This window comes from Leptopilina heterotoma, unplaced genomic scaffold, assembly GCF_015476425.1.
Source record: "Leptopilina heterotoma isolate Lh14 unplaced genomic scaffold, ASM1547642v1 Lhet_217, whole genome shotgun sequence".
Classification (NCBI taxonomy): Eukaryota; Metazoa; Arthropoda; class Insecta; order Hymenoptera; family Figitidae; genus Leptopilina; species Leptopilina heterotoma.
The window spans coordinates 620,243-639,699 of record NW_025110934.1 but is presented as its reverse complement, the minus strand read 5'-3'; the positions used below and the strand labels follow the sequence as shown (position 1 = coordinate 639,699).

Genomic DNA, 19,457 nt, shown 5'->3' with positions numbered 1-19,457 from the left:
TATTTTAGAAAATAATTAAATGTTTGAGTAGAATTTTATCAAAATTTTATTTAAATAATTAAATTCTTTTGGAAAATATTATGAAAATAATAGATATTGAAATTTTTTGGAAATAATTGAATTTTGGAGATGAATTTTATTATTTATAAAGAAAATTGAAATTTTAAAAAGAATTTTTTTAAAATTTTTTATGTCAAATGAAATTTATGTTAAATGGTTTCATGTCAAATGATATCTTAAGGCACATTTAATCTACACTAATAGTAAAACACGTTACTACAAAATTTCAATACATTTTTTAAAAAAAGGTCAAAAAAAAGGGTGCCCAGTTAGGGTGTGTAGACTCAAGAGATCAATTATTGTGTTAATGGTTTGAACTTTTTACTTATTGCAATAATATTAAATCGATTTTAAATTATTATGTAAAAAAATCTTTTTAATATCATCAACTTTTTCATTAAATTATGCACTATATATAGTTGATATTGGAAAATTTGTCTATAACAACAATTTTCCTTAAGATACATTGTCAATATCCCGTAAATGAAAAATAAAATACAATGCCTTTTTAAAATTATTCATGCAAATCAGATAAAAGGCTACATCATTTTAAGCTCGCACTCTTCTCCCTTAATGATAATAAATAGAAAACATTCATGCGAGATATATGACGGTTACTATACAGTAGGGTGGGCCGAAAAAATTTTTTTTCTTTTTTTTAAAGGCCGCGGGCTTTAAAAGCTTCTATTTAATGCTAAAAAATCATAGAAAAAATTCCGGATAGAAAAATTTAAATTTTTTGTAAGCGCAGACGAAAAAAAATTCAAAAAATCATTATTTTTGATATTTTTACGAAATACTAAAAGTCGCGTACCTATCTATAAATATAAAAATATTTTTTCCCCTTGTAACATTGTTATTTACTACTATTCTAAAAAAATAGTAAATATGTTATTAAGCTATAGAAAATGGCGCAAACGTTCGAACTTAACATTATGACTAAATTTAAAAAATTATTAGGGGGAAAAATTATATTTTTCTTTTCAAATTTCTTCGATCTTTGTGTAAATGGTATTTGTATGAAGTCATTTATCATATATAATGCTAAGGAATACTCAATTTAATAAGAAATGTTTATTTAAAAAAGAGTGATTTTTAATAATATTTTTTATTTTTCCACCTATGCGCTCATGAAAAATTTAAATTATTTAGCAGGGATTTTTTCTACGCTCTTTTAGCACCAAATAGAAGCCTTTAAAGCCTAAGGTCTTTAAAAAAATATAAAAAAAATATTTTCAGCCCACCCTACTATGCAGTATGCATGTATGTATATGCAAAGAAAATTTACCTAAAAATAATACATGAAAAATATTTTATGCAGCCAATATTTAAATTAAATAAAAGTATATAAATATTTACATACAAATTCAAATTAAATTAAGTATGTGTTACAATTTAAAAGAATTTTTGAATTAGAGAAAAAAGGAAAATGCAATATGAAAAATAGCTATACATAAATGAAAAAAGTTTCTTCCTAATATATATTCAGGGTGGTCACCGGACCTTGAAACCTTGAAAACCGTGAATTGGACGTGAATTTTTTTAAAAACCTTGAATTTTAGTATTACATATATATTATTAAAACTGAATAAAAAAAATTTTTGACCATTTTCAAAATTTTATTTTTTGAAAAAATTTAAATTTTTCAGGGTTGCCACAGGTCAGGAAAATCAGGGAATTCAGGGAAAATTTAGGGAAAGTAAAATTGGTCAGGGAAGTCAGGGAAAAGTCAGAGATTTTTATTTAAGTAACTGAAAAAAATTGAATTTTGAAGAAGTTACAAATGATTGCAGAAATTCAATTATTTTCAAAAGTAATAAAATTCTTCGCAGAAATTCAATTATGTTTGAAAATTAAAAAAAATTCTCATCAAAATTCAATTATCTTTAAAAATAATAAAATTCTTCTCCAAATTTCAATTATTTTCCAAAATTTTAATAAAATTCTTCTCCACATTTCAATTATTTTCAAAAATTTTAATAAAATTGTTTGCAAAATTTCAATTATTTTCAAAAAAATTTTCTCAATTCAATGATTTTCAATATCAACAGTTTTAATAAAATTTTTCAAAAGAATTCAATTATTAAATAAAAAATTTTGATAAAGTTCTAAGCAAACTTCGCAATAATTCAATTATTTTCATAAATAATAACATTTTTTACAAAAATTCAATTATTTTCATAAATAATCAAATTCATCATAGAATTTCAATTATTTTTAATACAATTTCAATTGAATTCCTCGAAAAATTGTATTATTCTTGAAAATTTTATTAAAATTTCTCGACAAAAATCAAATTTGTTGATAAAATTCTTTATGTTAATTTAGTTTCGAAAAACATTAATTTATTCAATAAATTATTTATTTTTGTATTTAAATAATTGAATTCTTGTAGAATTTTCCAATAAAAATTGATTTGAAAATGAATATTAGTTAAAATTTTAGATAATAATTGAATATTAAAAGCATTATAGCATGAATTTTTAAAAATACATCATTGAATTCTTTCGAAGAATTTTATCAAAATTTTTGAAAATAGTGACATTTTTCGAAGAATTTACTTAAAATTGTTTTAAAAATAATTGAAATCCTGTGAAGAATTTTATTAATTTATAAAAGTAATTGAATTCTTGCAATGAATTTTTTCAAATTTTTCTTTAAATAATTGAAATAATGTAAAGAATCTTATTATTTATGAAAATAATTTAATTCCTGCATCGAATTTTATTACATTTTTTTAAATAATTGAATTCTTTTGAGAACTTTTATTAAAAAAGTAGATTGTGAAAATGTTTGAATTTCAATGAAGAATTTAATTATATTCGTGAAATGTAATTAAATTCTTACAAAAAAATTAAGAGAATAATTCCATTTTTCTAGGAATTTACTTTAAATTGTACTATAAATAATTGAAATCCTCAGAAAAATTTTATAATTTATGAAAATAATGGAATTCTTACAACGAATTTTATCAATTTTTTTTCAAATAATTGAATTCATGTGGAAAATTTTATTACTTGTAAAAATAATTGAATTTATGCAACGAATTTTATTACATTTTATTTAAATAATTGTATTCTTTTAAAAACTTGTATTAAAAATGTAAATTTTGAAAATTTTTTAATTTCAGCGAAAAATTCCATTATTTGTGAAATGTAGAGTAGAAGGGGGTAATGTAGTGCACTTTTCTTTCGGAGACTCCTGTGGTCGCAATTTTCAACCAATTTTGATCATTAAGAACTCGTTGGAAAGACAATGCTTCTAGCTACATTTATGGTGTACATTATTTTTTGTAGATGTAGATGGAGCTTTTCTATATCCAAAAAACTGAAAGCACTTTTTTTCGACATTCTAAAATTTGTGGGGCAATGTAGTGCACCACTTTCTTAGTGGAATAAAAAGCAGAGAATATATCATAAACGATTTTATTTTATTAGATATAACATTAGGAACATAAGAAACTTAAAAAACCATAAACTAGTAGTGATGCCCACAAGACGAGACTTTGCATGTAAAAACCGAGACGAGATCGAGACTTTGCATGGTATCATCTCATCTCGTGGATAGCACTATAAACTAGAGATTTCTTTGGTCCTGTGTTAGATAAAACTGAAAGAAAACTGCAAAAATTTGCAAAAAGCAAACATGGTTAAATAATACATATTTACGGTACTCTGTATAATAGCACTACATTGTCCCCAACCCCGTGCACTACAATGCCCCCAAGCACTTTTTTCACGTTGACTTCAATATCTCAATAAAAACAAAATTAAACATCAAAACAATACTAAATTTGTGTTCAGAAGTAAATTTTACATGGAAAAATCACTTTCCTGATACTTTTTTAACGAGCCTCACATTTTTTTCAAGTCACTAAAAAAACGGAAATATGGTTTCGAAATCTAGTGTTTTTGAAGTGACGCCACAACTTCTTTTAGAAGAAGCACAATAAAGCCAAAATGATATACATTACTATTATTTGATACCTTAACCCTATTATACCAACGGCAAGTAATTCAATTCATTTGTTTAGTCAGTAAAGCCAGTGCACTACATTACCCCCTGCACTACATTACCCCCCTCTACTCTACCTAATTTAAGGGGTTACACCACTTTAAAATTTTCAAAAAATTGAAAAAATTTTTTTTTGCTTAAAATACTCCTTATGGTTATCAAAATGATATGTCATTAGTTATATATCGATATCTCAAGTAAAAAGACAATTTTCGAACTGTTCAAACAGGGTCGCGCGCTAACGTTTACATTGTAATGAAAACTTTAAACGCGTTTTTCTCAAAACTGTATTTTAAAAATCGGTGGACACTCTAGCTGCCACAAATTTCAATCGATCCTCTTAGTTCTTTTTTTATTTTGTTTGTGATATAATTATCTAGCGAAATACGTACGGATTTTTCGAAATATTAATATTTAAATTTTCTAGACAACTTTAAATAATGAAATTTAGGCAAAAATACGGACTTTTTCCTTCAAATCGATGCCAATTTGCAAAAAATAAATTTTTTTTTAAAACGGATACGTATTTCGCTAGATTTTGAGCTACAGAAACTAAAGCATTTTTACTTTTTGGTCTAGCTTAATTCTGGATTGAGTTATAGTGTCCACCGTATGGCGATATATTTTTAAAGCACTTTAACATATCATCTGTCGAACCGACAATTTAAAAAAAAAAGAAATTTAAATATATATTTTTTTGTAGTTCAAGAGTAGTACAATACCTTACTGTAATTTAATTTTCCTAAAAAAATTTCTATTTTTCAATAAAAATTGTTGAAAAAGCTTATGTTTTGAACGGGTCAAAGTGGTGTAACCCCTTAATTCTTGCAAAAAATTTTTGAAGATAATTTTATTTTTCGAGAAATTTATTTAAAATTATATTAAAAATAATTGAAACCATGTGAAGAATTTTATTATTTAAAAATTGAAATGTCAAATGACATTTGGGGAATAATCGTGCGCCTCATAAAAAATTGGTTATTTACATTTTCTTGAAAACACATTATTTTACACCGCTCGTAAGTGTACTGTTTCATGAATCTACTAAAACAATAACAACAATAATTAACAGAAATATAAGTTCTTAGATTTATAAGCTTTGTCATTCACTGTTTCATATATATTATAATGTAAAAGAAGAATAAGAATGTTTAAAGAACATAGTATTTTCATTCTAAAAAGCAAACGATCAAATGACACGAGTTTCATGCAGAAATACTGCAAAATTTTCTTTTAGTTTACCTCTCTGTGGCCGCATTCCTAAATAAGAATAAAATTGCATTGTTTTATTCAAACCAACATATGAAATTAGTTAAAAAATATTTCCTATTTATTTTCCGCAGTGCCTTCTTTTTAATAATAACAAGACCGCTGCAAAGCGTTCCTTGCTTCTTCATGGAAATTTTCTTATTATGACCATTAAAAATTGCATTATTGCTAGCTATATTGGCAATGAAAATTACCACCGCGGGCTCGGTGCCGCTAGTGTTTTACACCAAAAATGGACGAAATGGGTGTACAAATTTAAAAAAAAATAAACTTATATTGTGACTTTTCTGTTTTAATTTTAAGTAGTTTTTCAATAAAAAGATAAATAATGACCAACAATCTTAACAAATATTTCTTAAGCATTAGAATACTTTAAATATTAACATTTTTTGCAACCTTGTACACCCACAGTAGCCATTTTTTTTAGTTCACGTTATGGTCACTATGTGTCGCATTGCAATTTTAAATCCCCAATTAGCAATAATGCATGTAAAAATGGAAATTTCTTTTTTAAATTCTGAATGCTCAATATATCAAGAACTTCTTAATCTTATTCATTATTTCTTAGTCTTATTTTCAAACTTAAATGAATAAGTCATTTTTATCAAAATCTCCCAATTTTAAAATGTCAATAACTTTAACTGCCATGACAGTTAAATGTTGGAATCATTTTTTCCTAAATAATATTAAATACGTTCTCTAAAAACAAAAAAAAAAAAACAGTCAAACTTGATGATTGTTGATTTTGTGTCTCTTAAATGTGTTTTAAATTTTTAAGATCTTGAATAAATGAGGCCTAATATACAGCGTTGCCACAGGTCAGGAAAATCAGGGAATTCAGGGAAAAGTCAGGGACTTTTATTTAAGTAACTGGAAAAAATTGAATTTTGGAGAAGTTACAAATAATTGCAGAAATTCAATTATTATCAAAAGTAATAGAATTCTTCCCAGAAATTCAATTATGTTCGAAAATTAAAAAAAATTCTCATAAAAATTCAATTATCTTTAAAAATAATAAAATTCTTCTCCAAATTTCAATTATTTTCAAAATTTTTAATAAAATTCTTTGCAAAATTTCAATTATTTTCAAAAAAATTTTTTTAATTCAATGATTTTCAATATCTACAGTTTTAATAAAAATTTTCAAAAGAATCCAATTATTTAAAAAAAAAATGTTGATAAAATTTTAAGCAAACATCAAATTATTTTCATAAATAACAAAAATTTCACAGGAATTCAACTATTTACAAATTTTTTATAAATTTCTTCGCAATAATTCAGTTATTTTCATAAATAATAACATTTTTTACAAAAATTCAATTATTTTCATGAAGAATTTTAACAAAATTTTTTAAAATAGTGACATTTTTCAAAGAATTTACTTAAAATTGTATTAAAAATAATTGAAATCCTGTGAAGAATTTTATTATTTATGAAAATAATTCAATTCTTGCAATGAATGTTTTCAAATTTGTTTTTAAATAATTAAAATATTGTAAAGAATCTTATTATTCATGAAAATAATTGAATTCCTGCAACGAATTTTATTACATTTTTTTAAAAAATAATTGAATTCTGTTGACAATTTTTATTAAAATATTAGCTTTTAAAAATATTTGAATTTCAACGAAGAAATTCATTGTATTCGTAAAATTGAATTCTCGTAGAATTTTCTAATAAAAATTAATTTAAAAATTAATTACAGTTCAAATTTTGGATTATGTTTAAAATTTAAAAAAAATTCTCTTCAAAATTTGAATTCTCTTTATAAATAATAAAATTCTTCTCTGAAATTCAATTAGTTTAAAGAGTTTTAATAAAAATCTTAGCAGAATTTCAATTATTTTTATAAAATTTTCATTAAATTTCTCGAAAAATGAAATTATTCTTAAAAATTTTATTAAAATTGAAATTTTATCCAGGGAATTCAATTATTTAAAAATTTGTTGATAAAATTCTTTATGAAAATTCAATTTTAAAAAACATGCAATTATTTAATAAAATATTTATTTTTGTAGGTAAATAATTGAATTCTCGTAGAAAAATCTGAATTTTTCATACTTTTAATCAAGAATTCTGTAGAATTAATTTTTTTCAAAAAGATTAATGAAATTTTTTTTTTATTATTTGAAGTTTTTAATTTCTAATATATAGATATTTAATTGAAGAATGTCAATTTTTCGAGATATTTAATAAAAATTGTATTAAATGAATTTTATTAATTTATGAAATTAATTGAATTCTTGTATTGAAAAAAATTAAATCCTCAAAAAAATTTTATAATTTATGAAAATCATAGAGTTTTTATAACGAATTTTATTAAATTTTTTTTAAATAATTGAATTCATGTGAAAAATTTTATTACTTGTAAAAATAATTGAATTTCTTCAACGAATTTTATTACATTTTATTTAAATAACTAAATTCTTTTGAGAACTGTTATTAAAATAGTAGATTTTGAAAATATTTGCATTTCGACGAAGAATTTCATTATATTCGTGGAAAGTAATTAAATTCTTGCAAAAAATTTAAGAAAATAATTCCATTTTTCTAGGATTTTATTTTAAATTGTATTAAAAATAATTGAAATCATCAGAAAAATTTTATAATTTTTTATGAAAATAATGGAATTCTTATAACGAATTTTATTTAATTTTTTTTAAATAATTGAATTCCTACAACGAATTTTATTACATTTTATTTAAATAACTAAATTCTTTTGATAATTTTTACTAAAATAGTTAATTTTGAAAATTTTTGAATTTTAACGAAGATTTCATTATTTGTGAATATAATTTAATTCTTGCAAAAAATTTTAGAAGATAATTTCATTTTTCCAGAAATTTATTTAAAATTGTGTTAAATATAATTGATGCCCTGTGAAGTATTTTATTATAATTTTTGTAAATAATTTAATTTTTTTTTTGAAAAATTTTATGGAAATCTAAATTTTTTATAAAACATAAAGATACTCCATATCTTCATGTTTTATAATAATATTCTTATAAGTTAAATTTTAAAAATGTTTGAATTTGAATGTTTTGAAGAATTTTAATTCCTATGGAAAAATAATAATTAAATACTTATTTAAAAATTTAGTTATTGATGTTTGCGAATAATTTTACAATTTAAGAAATTCGTAAGTAAATGTAATAGAATGTTTTTTTGAGTAGGGGAGAGTCTCGAGTTGTGAGATGGGTTTTATTTTTGACCCGTAAATTGTAAATGGGTAAACGAAATTGTAAATAAAATACACCGTTCGAAAGGTAACAGAAATACGCAACTTTTATTAAAAGAAAGTGTAGTGTTTCGATGAACTCAAATCAGTCAGGAAAAGTCTGGAAATCAGGGAAAAGTCAGGGAAAAACAAAATTAATTTTTTGTGGCAACCCTGTAATATTGACCTCGCATTTCGGGCTCAGTAGGAAAAATCCTTTCGAAATCACTATGTCCCATTTTATTCGCTGGAAAAAATTTAAAATTTGCAAAGTAGCGATATTGCTCATAATATAATAATAACAAAAAAATTAAAAAATACCGATAATTATTGAATTCAAACGTAATTTTCGAATTAGGAGACATCTATCTAGACATTTCCTTATACATTTAGCGCAAAATCTGAAATGTGAATCTAATTTTTCAAGTGTTCTTGAATTTTGATTTCAAAAGAAATTGAAATAGTTTGTAGCTGTATTATTACATATATTGACTCACCTGTTTGAAATGTGTTAAAGTGTCTACACTGTTTTCACACATTTCAGTAATCAATGTAACACCTGTTATCAGAACTCCATGGTTTTTTTCCGTCAGGAGACTGCGAGTTGCTGGAAGGAACATTTCCATCAGTTCTGGCACTCTTCTAATAATTCTGAAAGCGCAGAGAGCTGCTTTCTTTCTGATGTACGCGTTTGGAGATTTCATTAGTCTTTCAACTTCGGAGGCAAGATCTCTTGCCATTTCTGGAGATGCGATAGCGCCCAGTGTACACAAGGCCAATCCGATTACAAATTGTGTTAAACTATTTAAATCGCTGTAAGAGCAAATATATTTAAATATATTTTAACTGTTTAAAGAGTTACTTTTAATTTCTCAAACAAACTACACACTAGGTTTTACTGAGAAAACAGATTTAGTGCTGCTAGCTATAATGTTTTGTTAGGTTGCTCGAACTGAACATTTGTCTCAGTGTTTCTCCATATATTCATTAATGTATTATTTGTTTGTGAAGAAGAAAGTAATGGAGAACATTGTATTGCGTATGTGATTATCGAAAATTAAATCTTTCTTACTTTTTTAAACAATTTGTTATAAGAAGATGAACGTCTTGTCGTTCATCGAGAAGTAACATTGCTCCTAAATAGCCGATGCGTTTGTCAGTGAACCTTGGAGATGCTATTAATTTTAAGCATTCCAACTGACCAAAATGGGCAGGATATCTACAAGAATTACATTGGAATTAGAATGTTGAAAAGAGTATTTCCATATAAAACGAGTACGTCACAACAATCGAACTAGAATATTTTTTATTAGATCATTAAAAATTGTAAATTAAGTCAAAATTTGTGAACTGGGCCACCTAAAAGAAACTTTTTAAATTTGCATTATGCAGGGCTCGGATCGTCTTTAAAACTCAAAAAAGTCGCTTTAGTAGCATAAATTTTCAACAAAAGTCACGAAAAGTCGCATAAAATTTCCGAAAAAGTCGAAAAAAAGTCGTATGAAATCTTAAAAAAAATAAAAAAACGGCAAAAAGAAAACACAAAATTGTCAAAATTGTAAAAAAATCACATTTCTCGACAACAGATACATTAATATCAAACAATCCGGAATAAAATTTTAAAAAATTTAATAAAATTCATAGCAAAATTTTAATTATTATTATTTTTTTAAAATTCTCTTTAAAATGGCAATTATTTTTATAAATAATAAAATTCTTCGACGAAATTCAATTATTTAAAAAAAATTTTAATAAAATTCATCGTAAAAATTCAATTATTTTCAAAAGTAATAAAATTCTTGGCAGAAATTAAATTATTTTCTAATTTTTTTTTAAATTCTCCTCAAAATTTCAATTATTTTTATAAATATCAAAATTCTTCTGCAAAATTCAATTACTTTTAAACATTTTTAAAAAAATCTGTTCAAAATTTCAATTATCTTTGAGAGTAATAAAATTCTTTTCTGAAATTCAATTATTTGCAAAAATTTAAAAAAAATTCTTGTTAAAATTTCAATTATCTTTATAAATAATAAAATTTATCCTAGAAATTCGATTATTTAAAATTTTTTTTTAAATTTCTCGTCAAAATTTGAATTATTTTCATAAATACTAAAATTCATCCTGGAAATTTAATTATTTTCAAAAGTTCTGTTAAAATTCTTTGCAAAATTCAAGTATCTTCAAAAAGTAAGAAAATCCTTGGCAGAAATTAAATTAAATTTCTGTCGCATTTTACTAAAAAAAATCTCGAAAAAGTCGATTAGTCGCATTTTTTCACAAAAAAGTCGAAAAAAGTCACATTTCCTTAGAAAAGTCGAAAGAAGTCGAAAAAGTCGCACAATCCGAGCCCTGCATCTTCAAAATTATTTTCATTATTTCAATTCAATTATTATTTTCTAGAATTTTTAACTAAAATTCTTCTTTAAAACAATTATTTTTTAATAATTTTTGAAAAAGTTCTTTGACAATTTTCAAATCCATTTTTTTCACAATTCAATTTTATGAAATTTCAATTATTTGGAAATTCTTCACTTAATTAACTATCAGAAAGTAAAAACTTGAAATAATTTTTAAAAAAAATTCATTTAGATATTTGAAAAAAATTAATTTTACAGAATTGTTAGTTAAAAATACATATGAAAAATTCAGATTTTCAAAGATTTTAATATGAAACCTTTTTAAAATTCAATTATTTCTAAAAATTAACGCTCTGATGCTTTTAATATTCAAATATTATCTAAAATTTTAACTGATATTTATTTCTAAATTAATTATTATTAGAAAATTTAACGAAATTTTAATTATCTTTTTAAATAATAAAATTCATCCTAGAAATAATTTAATTATTTTGAAAAGTTCTGTTAAAATTCTTTGCAAAATTCAATTATCTTCAAAAAGTAAGAAAATTCTTGGCAGAAATTAAATTATTTTCCAATTTTTTTTTTAAATTCTTCTCAAAATTTCAATTATCTTAATAAATATCAAAATTCTTCTGCAAAATTCAATTACTTTTAAACATTTTTAAAAAAATCTGTTCAAAATTTCAATTATCTTTGAGAGTAATAAACTTCTTCTCTGAAATTTAATTATTTGCAAAAATTATTGAAATACTTTGAGGAGCATGTCTAGACAATTTTTGGAGTCGCTGATTACGAATCTGGGGTCAATTTTTAAAAATTCAAAATGGCGGATCCAATATGGCGGATTTATTTTTAAAAATTGCTCAAGTTTACATGAAACTTGTTACTCAGGGGTTTTCGGGGACGCTGATTACGAATATAAGTCAGGTTTTCAAAATTCAAAATGGCGGATCCAATATGGCGGACTTATTGTTTTTAAATTGGTAAAATTCACTTGGAATTTGTTACTCGGGGGTTTTGAGGTCGCTGATTACGAATATGAAGTCAGATTTTCAAAATTCGAAATTTATATATTATATTATATTATATTATTATATACTATATATATAAATATAATATATATAATATATAAATTTCGAATTTTGAAAATCTGACTTCATATTCGTAGTCAGAGACCTAAAAACCCCCGAGTAACAAATTTCAAGCGAATTTGACCAATTAAAAAAAAATAAGTTCGCCATATTGGATTCGACATTTTGAATTTTGAAAATCTGACTTCATAAGTTCATATTCGTAATCAGGGACCCCCCGAGTATCACATTTCAAGCGAATTTGATTAATTTTAAAAAAATAAGTCCGCCATATTGGATCCACCATTTTGAATTTTGGAAATATGAGTACCCCCTAAAGTGTACTTGGTTATTAAATTCATTGACTAGAAAAATGTATGCTTCGCAAAGGGTTAAAGTTTAATTGTTTATAACTAATTGAAAAATTAAAATTTTTGTTCAGAAATTTTGACTCAATAGTTAACGTATTTTATGACTTTAAAGGCACCGTCCCGACTGAAACCAGAAATGTGAGTGAAAAAGATGAACACTTATCACTGTCTCTACTATTTTCATGGTTTTTGCTTTCCGCCGACAATTTAACGCCAGCATTAAATAATAAATAACGATTTGAGACGTATTTTTTTAAAAAGAAGTACCTACCCCAACATGTGTATATACAGCAGTTTGGCAATATTGCGGCACCTCCAAACACTGTCTTCCTCCCTAAATGTCGAGCGTATGTACGCGCACTCCTTATTGACAACTGTTCGCTCTTCTGCAGCTGTGCGAGCAGCTCTGATTTGTCTGATGAGGTCTCGTAAACGAGTCGGAGCTGGCATTCTCACTGTTGAAACTTGTAAATTACCAAAATGCAATCAGAACAGAAAGTTTAGTGAATGAAGGTGAGTTTCAATTACAAAAGCTTTGAAAGGATTCGAACTATGCCTTATTGTTTGCCAGTGATTTCAATAAGAAGCTACAAAAGATCAACTAGGTATATAAAATTAACAAAATATTAATAAAAAGATTAAACTTGATGTTCTGTCTTAAGGATTCATTCTTATGAAAATTTTACATCTTCGTCACATGTGTGTCACTTACTGTTATTTTTTTCAAATCGAAAAACTGTCCAAAAAATCTTATTGTTATTTCATGATAAACTTTGTTCTCGACTTTGTTTAAACTGATGCCATTTTATTTTTTTACATTGAAATTAATAATTCCAGTTTAAACGATAATTTTCTGTCGTGCGTGTATGAACCCTTAAATTAAATTAGCTTTAGGGCCAGTTTCACCAATACTGATTAAAAATTAATAATTAAATCCTCAATCAACCAATCATAAGCCGTTAAACTGGCTTTAGTCATTGATTAACTTTTAATTGAGATTGGTGGAATTAGCCCTCAATTATTTTTGAAATTGCAATGTAAGAAATAATTTTTACTTTGGAGAAAATGTTGAATGAGCATTTGGAGAGAAAGGATGAAAGCAAAATAAACACGCAGTACTCAATAAGTTTTTACAGGTAAAATGTTCACCTACCTCTTTCTACAGCTTCATTGAAAGCTTGCTTTATGGAGGCCATGTTAAAGGCTGGGTTAAACCTAAAATCATTATGCACACTTGTTGTTTCATGCTTGTAAACATTAAAGATTATTAAAAAAAATCAAGCCCTCATATACTTTATATGTAAAAACTGCGTGATATGTTAACATTATTATCCTTTTGTTATTTTTAGAATTACAAATTTTACCTTAAAGTAAGTGATTTACTTATTAAAGAGTCTAGGGCAGTTTTTAATTTTATGAACAAATTGTTACTTCAATAAAACTATAATCATCAATCAGAAGTATTTACAGATCTTCGCTTGAACAAATTTCTTTCTCAATTAATTTCTAGAAAATTAATTGAACGAAAAAAAACTATTTAATATTTAGAATTTTCTTGAAATTGATTTTATTTGCAAATACAAAACGAAGAGCAGAAAAATCGATTAAAGTTCAAGTTCTCATTGATAATTTTTGATCTCATTAAAATTAAACAAAGCAAACTTGTGTAATACACTTTTTAAACATGATTTTTTTGGTTAAAAAGAATAATCTAATTTTTCTCCTTTTTACATTTTTGCTTCCTCATAGGAAGAAGCTTTGTAATCCTTCAATTTAAAAAATGTTTTAAAAAAGCTTTAAACAAAATTTTTCTCTATTTAGAAATGCTATGAGTTTCTGATGAAATGTCCGGTGTGAAATGGTCCAGTCGTCCTAGATTTTTTCGGACAAATTGAATTTTGACTGTGAATTCATAAAGTGCGAAGTGGTAGAGTAAATTTATGTGCTCTATTAAAAAAGTGAGCATGATAACCCCCTTTGAAACTGTTTTATATTATTCTATTAATTTAACTCTATACAATAAACTAGTTTTTTGAAAAAATTGTAAGAAAACTTTGTCAGCAATTAAATAAAATGTCTCATTTTCGAAATGCTTGATATGGAATCCTATGTAAATGTTGAAACTTTGAACCTGAAAATTTCCGTTTTTAGCATGCAAAAATAAATATTTTCCCAAAGTTTGGTAAAATTCCAAAGAAAATAAATTTACCGGAGAACCTCCATAAAAAAATTGCTACAGTGTAAAAAAAGTTTTCTTGTATTTTGCATTTTCGAATACAAAATAATGAAAAAAACCATTTCAAATCAAAATGCAAAATGGTTTTCGGCAAATGCATTTAAAATGTAAACGGAGAAACTTTTAATTACAATAATTACTTTATTGCATTTCGAAATTTATAATAAAACTTAAGAATTTAGGAATAATCGGGGTACGATGATGATAGTTCTTATCTTATGATGATATTCTTATATTATAAGGAATAGTGTTATTTTTTCTATCTATCATTGTAATTTTTAGGAAGCAGAAGTTCGTATATAAGTTTAGAAAGAGTATCATTTGATGTTAACCTACAAACTGTTAATTAATTCTTTATTTTTCTTGAAAAAAATCTGCATTTCCGTTTAAAAATTTAATTAAAACTTTCCTTTCATCCGTAATTTACGATTTAATGTTTCTATGTCTCACTTGCACTACAAGTGAGCCTTGTATAAATTGAGAACCAAAAATTAATGTTTTAGCTAAAATCTTTAGTCTTAGCTAACTTCAAGTTGGTACATAATAAAATTGTATTTTTTGCTTCAAAATAAACAGAATGGTTTATATTATTAAAATAAAAATTTTATTTAAAATTCATAGCATTAATGTAAATTAATTAATTAATTAATGTAAATTAATGTAAATTTAAAATATTTTTAAATTAAATTTTTATTTCTTTATTGTTTTCATATAACACATGACCATATAGAGAAAAATTCGTTTAATATAATTAAAAGTTTTTTTTTTAAGTTTTAGAATTTGATGGACTATTTAAAGAAACAAAATTTTATGGAGTATGCATATTAAATATAGAAAAAAATTGTAAGGCTTCCTACATAAGGGAGTAAATTTATTTGCTTATAATGAGAAAGCAAAATATTCATAAAAACTTATTTAAACTTGTGGTCCTTAGTTGGAAGTTAAGCAATTCAACTGTGCAAAGTTATTTATCTACAGCTTCACTATGGTGAATTTTGGTAAAAAGTAGGCATTTGTAACCTATTAAAAAGTATCGTAAAGTTGGCAGTTTTTAGGTTGAGTGTTCAATAAACAAATTGATCTTAAGCAATGCATAAAATGAAACAAAAAATTTAATTGATTCAAGTGAATGCGTAATTTACTTGAATCAATACCATATTTGAGGGTGTCCCAATCGAAGAACCGGTTTATAATTTAAGCTAAAAAAATCATTGTCAAATAAATTAAAAATTAAAGTTTTAAATCAAAATTTTTGAAGGGACTTTTTGATAAACTTTTATACAAATACGAAATCTTTACAAGAAATTGAAATTTTGACTTCTTTTTTAATTTAGAAGGGGATAACTTCGAGTCTTAAAAATTATAACCGGTTCTCCGATCGAAACTCTCATTTATTAGAAGGAATAACTTATTTTCTTGTACCAAGTAATTATTAGCATTGAACAGACAGGGTGGCAACCAAAACTCGTGAATGAAATTCACGTCTATTTCCCGGTTTTATCAAGGTTTCTAGGAAATTTTAAAGGTTTTTTTGTTGGTTCAAATTTTACTATAGTAATACTTAAAAAATTCAACTACTTCCACATTTATTATTATTTTTTATTGCCGAAATTTTTTATAGGCTTTTCTTACGATTCTGAACAATCAATCGTATAGACTTCAAAAAATTCAGGGTTGCCACAAATATTTAATTTTATTTTTCCCTGACTTTTTCCTGATTTCCAGACAAAATTTTCACTTTTTCCCTGACCATAAAGAATATTCTGATTCACTCTAAAAATTATTAAAAACATTCTATTCCATTAACTTACGAATTTCTTAAATTGTAAAATTATTCGCAAACATCAATAACTAAATTTTTAAATAAGTATTTAATTATTATTTTTCCATAGGAATTAAAATTCTTCAAAACATTCAAATTCAAACATTTTTAAATTCAACAACTTATAAAAATTTTAATTTCCATAAAATTTTTCAAAAAAAAAAAAAATTATTTACAAAAATTATAATAAAATTCGTTGCAAGAATTCAATTATTTTCATAAATAATAAAATTCTTCACATTTTTTCAATTATTTTTAATACAATTTCAAATACATTTCTCGAAGAATAAAATTATCTTCAAAAATTTTTTGCAAGAATTAAATTAGGGTAAGTGTGTCAATTGTGGCGGGTGCTCCAATTATGGCGACTTTGTAAAGAATAGAATTATTTACTATTTTAGAATAATATAGTTATTTGAAAATGATAGAAAAAGTTATTTTCGACCTTACTCGATATAATTGTACGAAAAAAACACATTTGAACTATTATTGGTTTAATTATTTAAGTACAAAAATTGTGCCCCGCCATAATTGGCACATTTTCATTGAATGTGCGTGCTCCAGTTATGGCGCGCAACACAACCTCTAAATACACGTTATTTTCCCCGCCGTAATTGGCGCGCCGAAATTGACTCAACCGCGCCATAATTGACGTTTTTAATCCTAATTCTTATTGCTTTAATTTTGTTTAAATAATTAATTTTTATAAAGTTTTTATAAAAGTTTTATTATCTATATGACACGGGCTTTTAGTTTAATAAGCCATAAATTTACTTCTTTCATTATAATTTTTGAATTTTCTATTTCAAAGACGGCTAAACCAGAACCGCGCCATAATTGGCACACTTACCCTAGGTACATTTCACAAATAATGGAATTCAAAAATTTTCAAAATTTACATTTTTAATACAAGTTTTCAAAAGAATATAATTATTTAAATAAAATGTAATAAAATTCCTTGCATAAATTCAATTATTTTTACAAGTAATAAAATTTTCCAAATGAATTCAATTATTAAAAAAAAAATTGATAAAATTCTTTGTAAGAATTTCATTATTTTCATAAATTATTAAATTTTTCTGAGAATTTCAATTATTTATAATACAATTTAAAGTAAATTCCTAGAAAAATGGAATTATTCTCTTAATTTTTTTGTAAGAATTTAATTACATTTCACGAATATAATTAAATTCCTCATTGAAATTCAAATTTTTTCACAATCAACTTTCTAATAAAAGTTCTGAAAAGAATTCAATTATTTAAGAAAAATGTAATAAAATTCGAAGCAGGAATTCAATTATTTTAATAAATAATAAGATTCTTTACATTATTTCAATTATTTTTAATACAATTTTAAGTAAATTCTTCGAAAAATGTCACTATTTTCAAAAATTTTGTTAAAATTCTTCGAAAGAATTCAATTATGTATTTTTAAAAATTCATGCTATAATGCATTTAATATTCAATTATTATCTAAAATTATAACTAATATTCATTTTCAAATCAATTTTTATTGGAAAATTCTACAAGAATTCAATTATTTAAATACAAAACTAAATAATTTATTGAATAAATGAATGTTTTTCGAAACTAAATTAACATAAAGAATTTTATCCACAAATTTGATTTTTGTCGAGAAATTTTAATAAAATTTTCAAGAATAATAACATTTTTCGAGGAATACAATTGAAATTGTATTAAAAATAATTGAAATTCTATGATGAATTTTATTATTTATGAAAATAATTGAATTTTTGTAAAAAAATGTTATTATTTATGAAAATAATTGAATTATTGCGAAGTTTGCTTAGAATTTTATCAAAAATTTTTTTTTTTAATAATTGAATTCTTTTGAAAAATTTTATTAAAACTGTAGATATTGAAAATCATTGAATTGAGAAAAATTTTTTGAAAATAATTGAAATTTTGCAAAGAATTTTATTAAAATTTTTGAAAATAATTGAAATTTGGAGAAGAATTTTATTATTTTTAAAGATAATTGAATTTTAATGAGAAATTTTTTTAATTTTCGAACATAATTGAATTTCTGCGAAGAATTTTATTACTTTTGAAAATAATTGAATTTCTGCAATCATTTGTAACTTCTCCAAAATTCAATTTTTTCCAGTTACTTAAATAAAAATCTCTGACTTTTCCCTGACTTTTCCCTGATTTTCCTGACCAGTGGCAACCCTGAAAAATTTTAATTTTTTCAAAAAATAAAATTTTGAAAATGGTCAAAAAATTTTGTTTTTCAGTTTTAATAATATATAATACTAAAATTCAAGGTTTTTAAAAAAATTCACGTCCAATTCACGGTTTTTTCAAGGTTTGACAAAATTCACGTCCATTTCAAGGTTTTCAAGTTTGCAAGGTCCGGTGGCCACCCTGTCAGAGTTCTTAAATTATCGGGGCGCATGATTATTCCCCAAATTTCAATTTTCTAATGTTCAAAACATCGAAATTCATATCATCGAAACTTCATTTCGCATAATTTTTAGTTTTCGAAATTTCATTCAACATAATTTTTAATTTATCGATTTATTCTTTATCCTATTATTTAAATAGTCGAATTGTTTTTCAATATAATTTTTAATATGTCGAAAATTTTTTTGACATACATTTTGTTTTTCCGAATGATTATTTGTCATAATTATTAATCCTTCGAATTGCCATTTGACATAATTTTCAAACCTTCGAAATATTATGTTACCTAAATTTCATTTGTCGAAATTTTATTTGTCATAATGTTCATTACTCGAATTATCAAGTGATATAAAACCCATTTACTCGAATTCTCATGAGACATAACCTTTAAATCTACGAAATGTCATATTTCAGAAATTTTAATTTATAGAAATTTTATTTGTCATAATTTTCATTTATTCGAATAACCATTTAACATAAAATTTATTTGTCAGAAATTCCATTTGACATAATTTTCAAACATCCGAATTACTTTTTAACCTATAATGCAAGTCACAGAAATTTCATTTGTCCTAAAATAACAATGAAATTTTCAAATATTTTTCATA

At 24.0% G+C, this 19,457-nt stretch overlaps 1 protein-coding gene across 9 annotated transcripts in view; it reads right to left on the bottom strand.

Annotated features, from left to right (window-relative positions):
* The window catches only part of LOC122501812 (AP-1 complex subunit gamma-1), a 55,197-nt gene that overhangs the window by 17,694 nt on the left and 18,046 nt on the right, over positions 1–19,457 (bottom strand). For 5 of the 9 annotated variants that reach the window (XM_043611562.1, XM_043611568.1, XM_043611569.1 and 2 more), the window contains 4 exons: positions 13,518–13,579; positions 12,636–12,828; positions 9,633–9,779; positions 9,058–9,373 (listed from right to left, as the gene is read on the bottom strand). In XM_043611562.1, coding sequence (XP_043467497.1) covers positions 9,058–9,373; positions 9,633–9,779; positions 12,636–12,828; positions 13,518–13,579 — 718 coding nt within the window. The remainder of the gene's footprint in view (positions 1–9,057; positions 9,374–9,632; positions 9,780–12,635; positions 12,829–13,517; positions 13,580–19,457) is intronic. The other 4 variants (XM_043611563.1, XM_043611570.1, XM_043611571.1 and 1 more) reach the window with 1 other exon arrangement.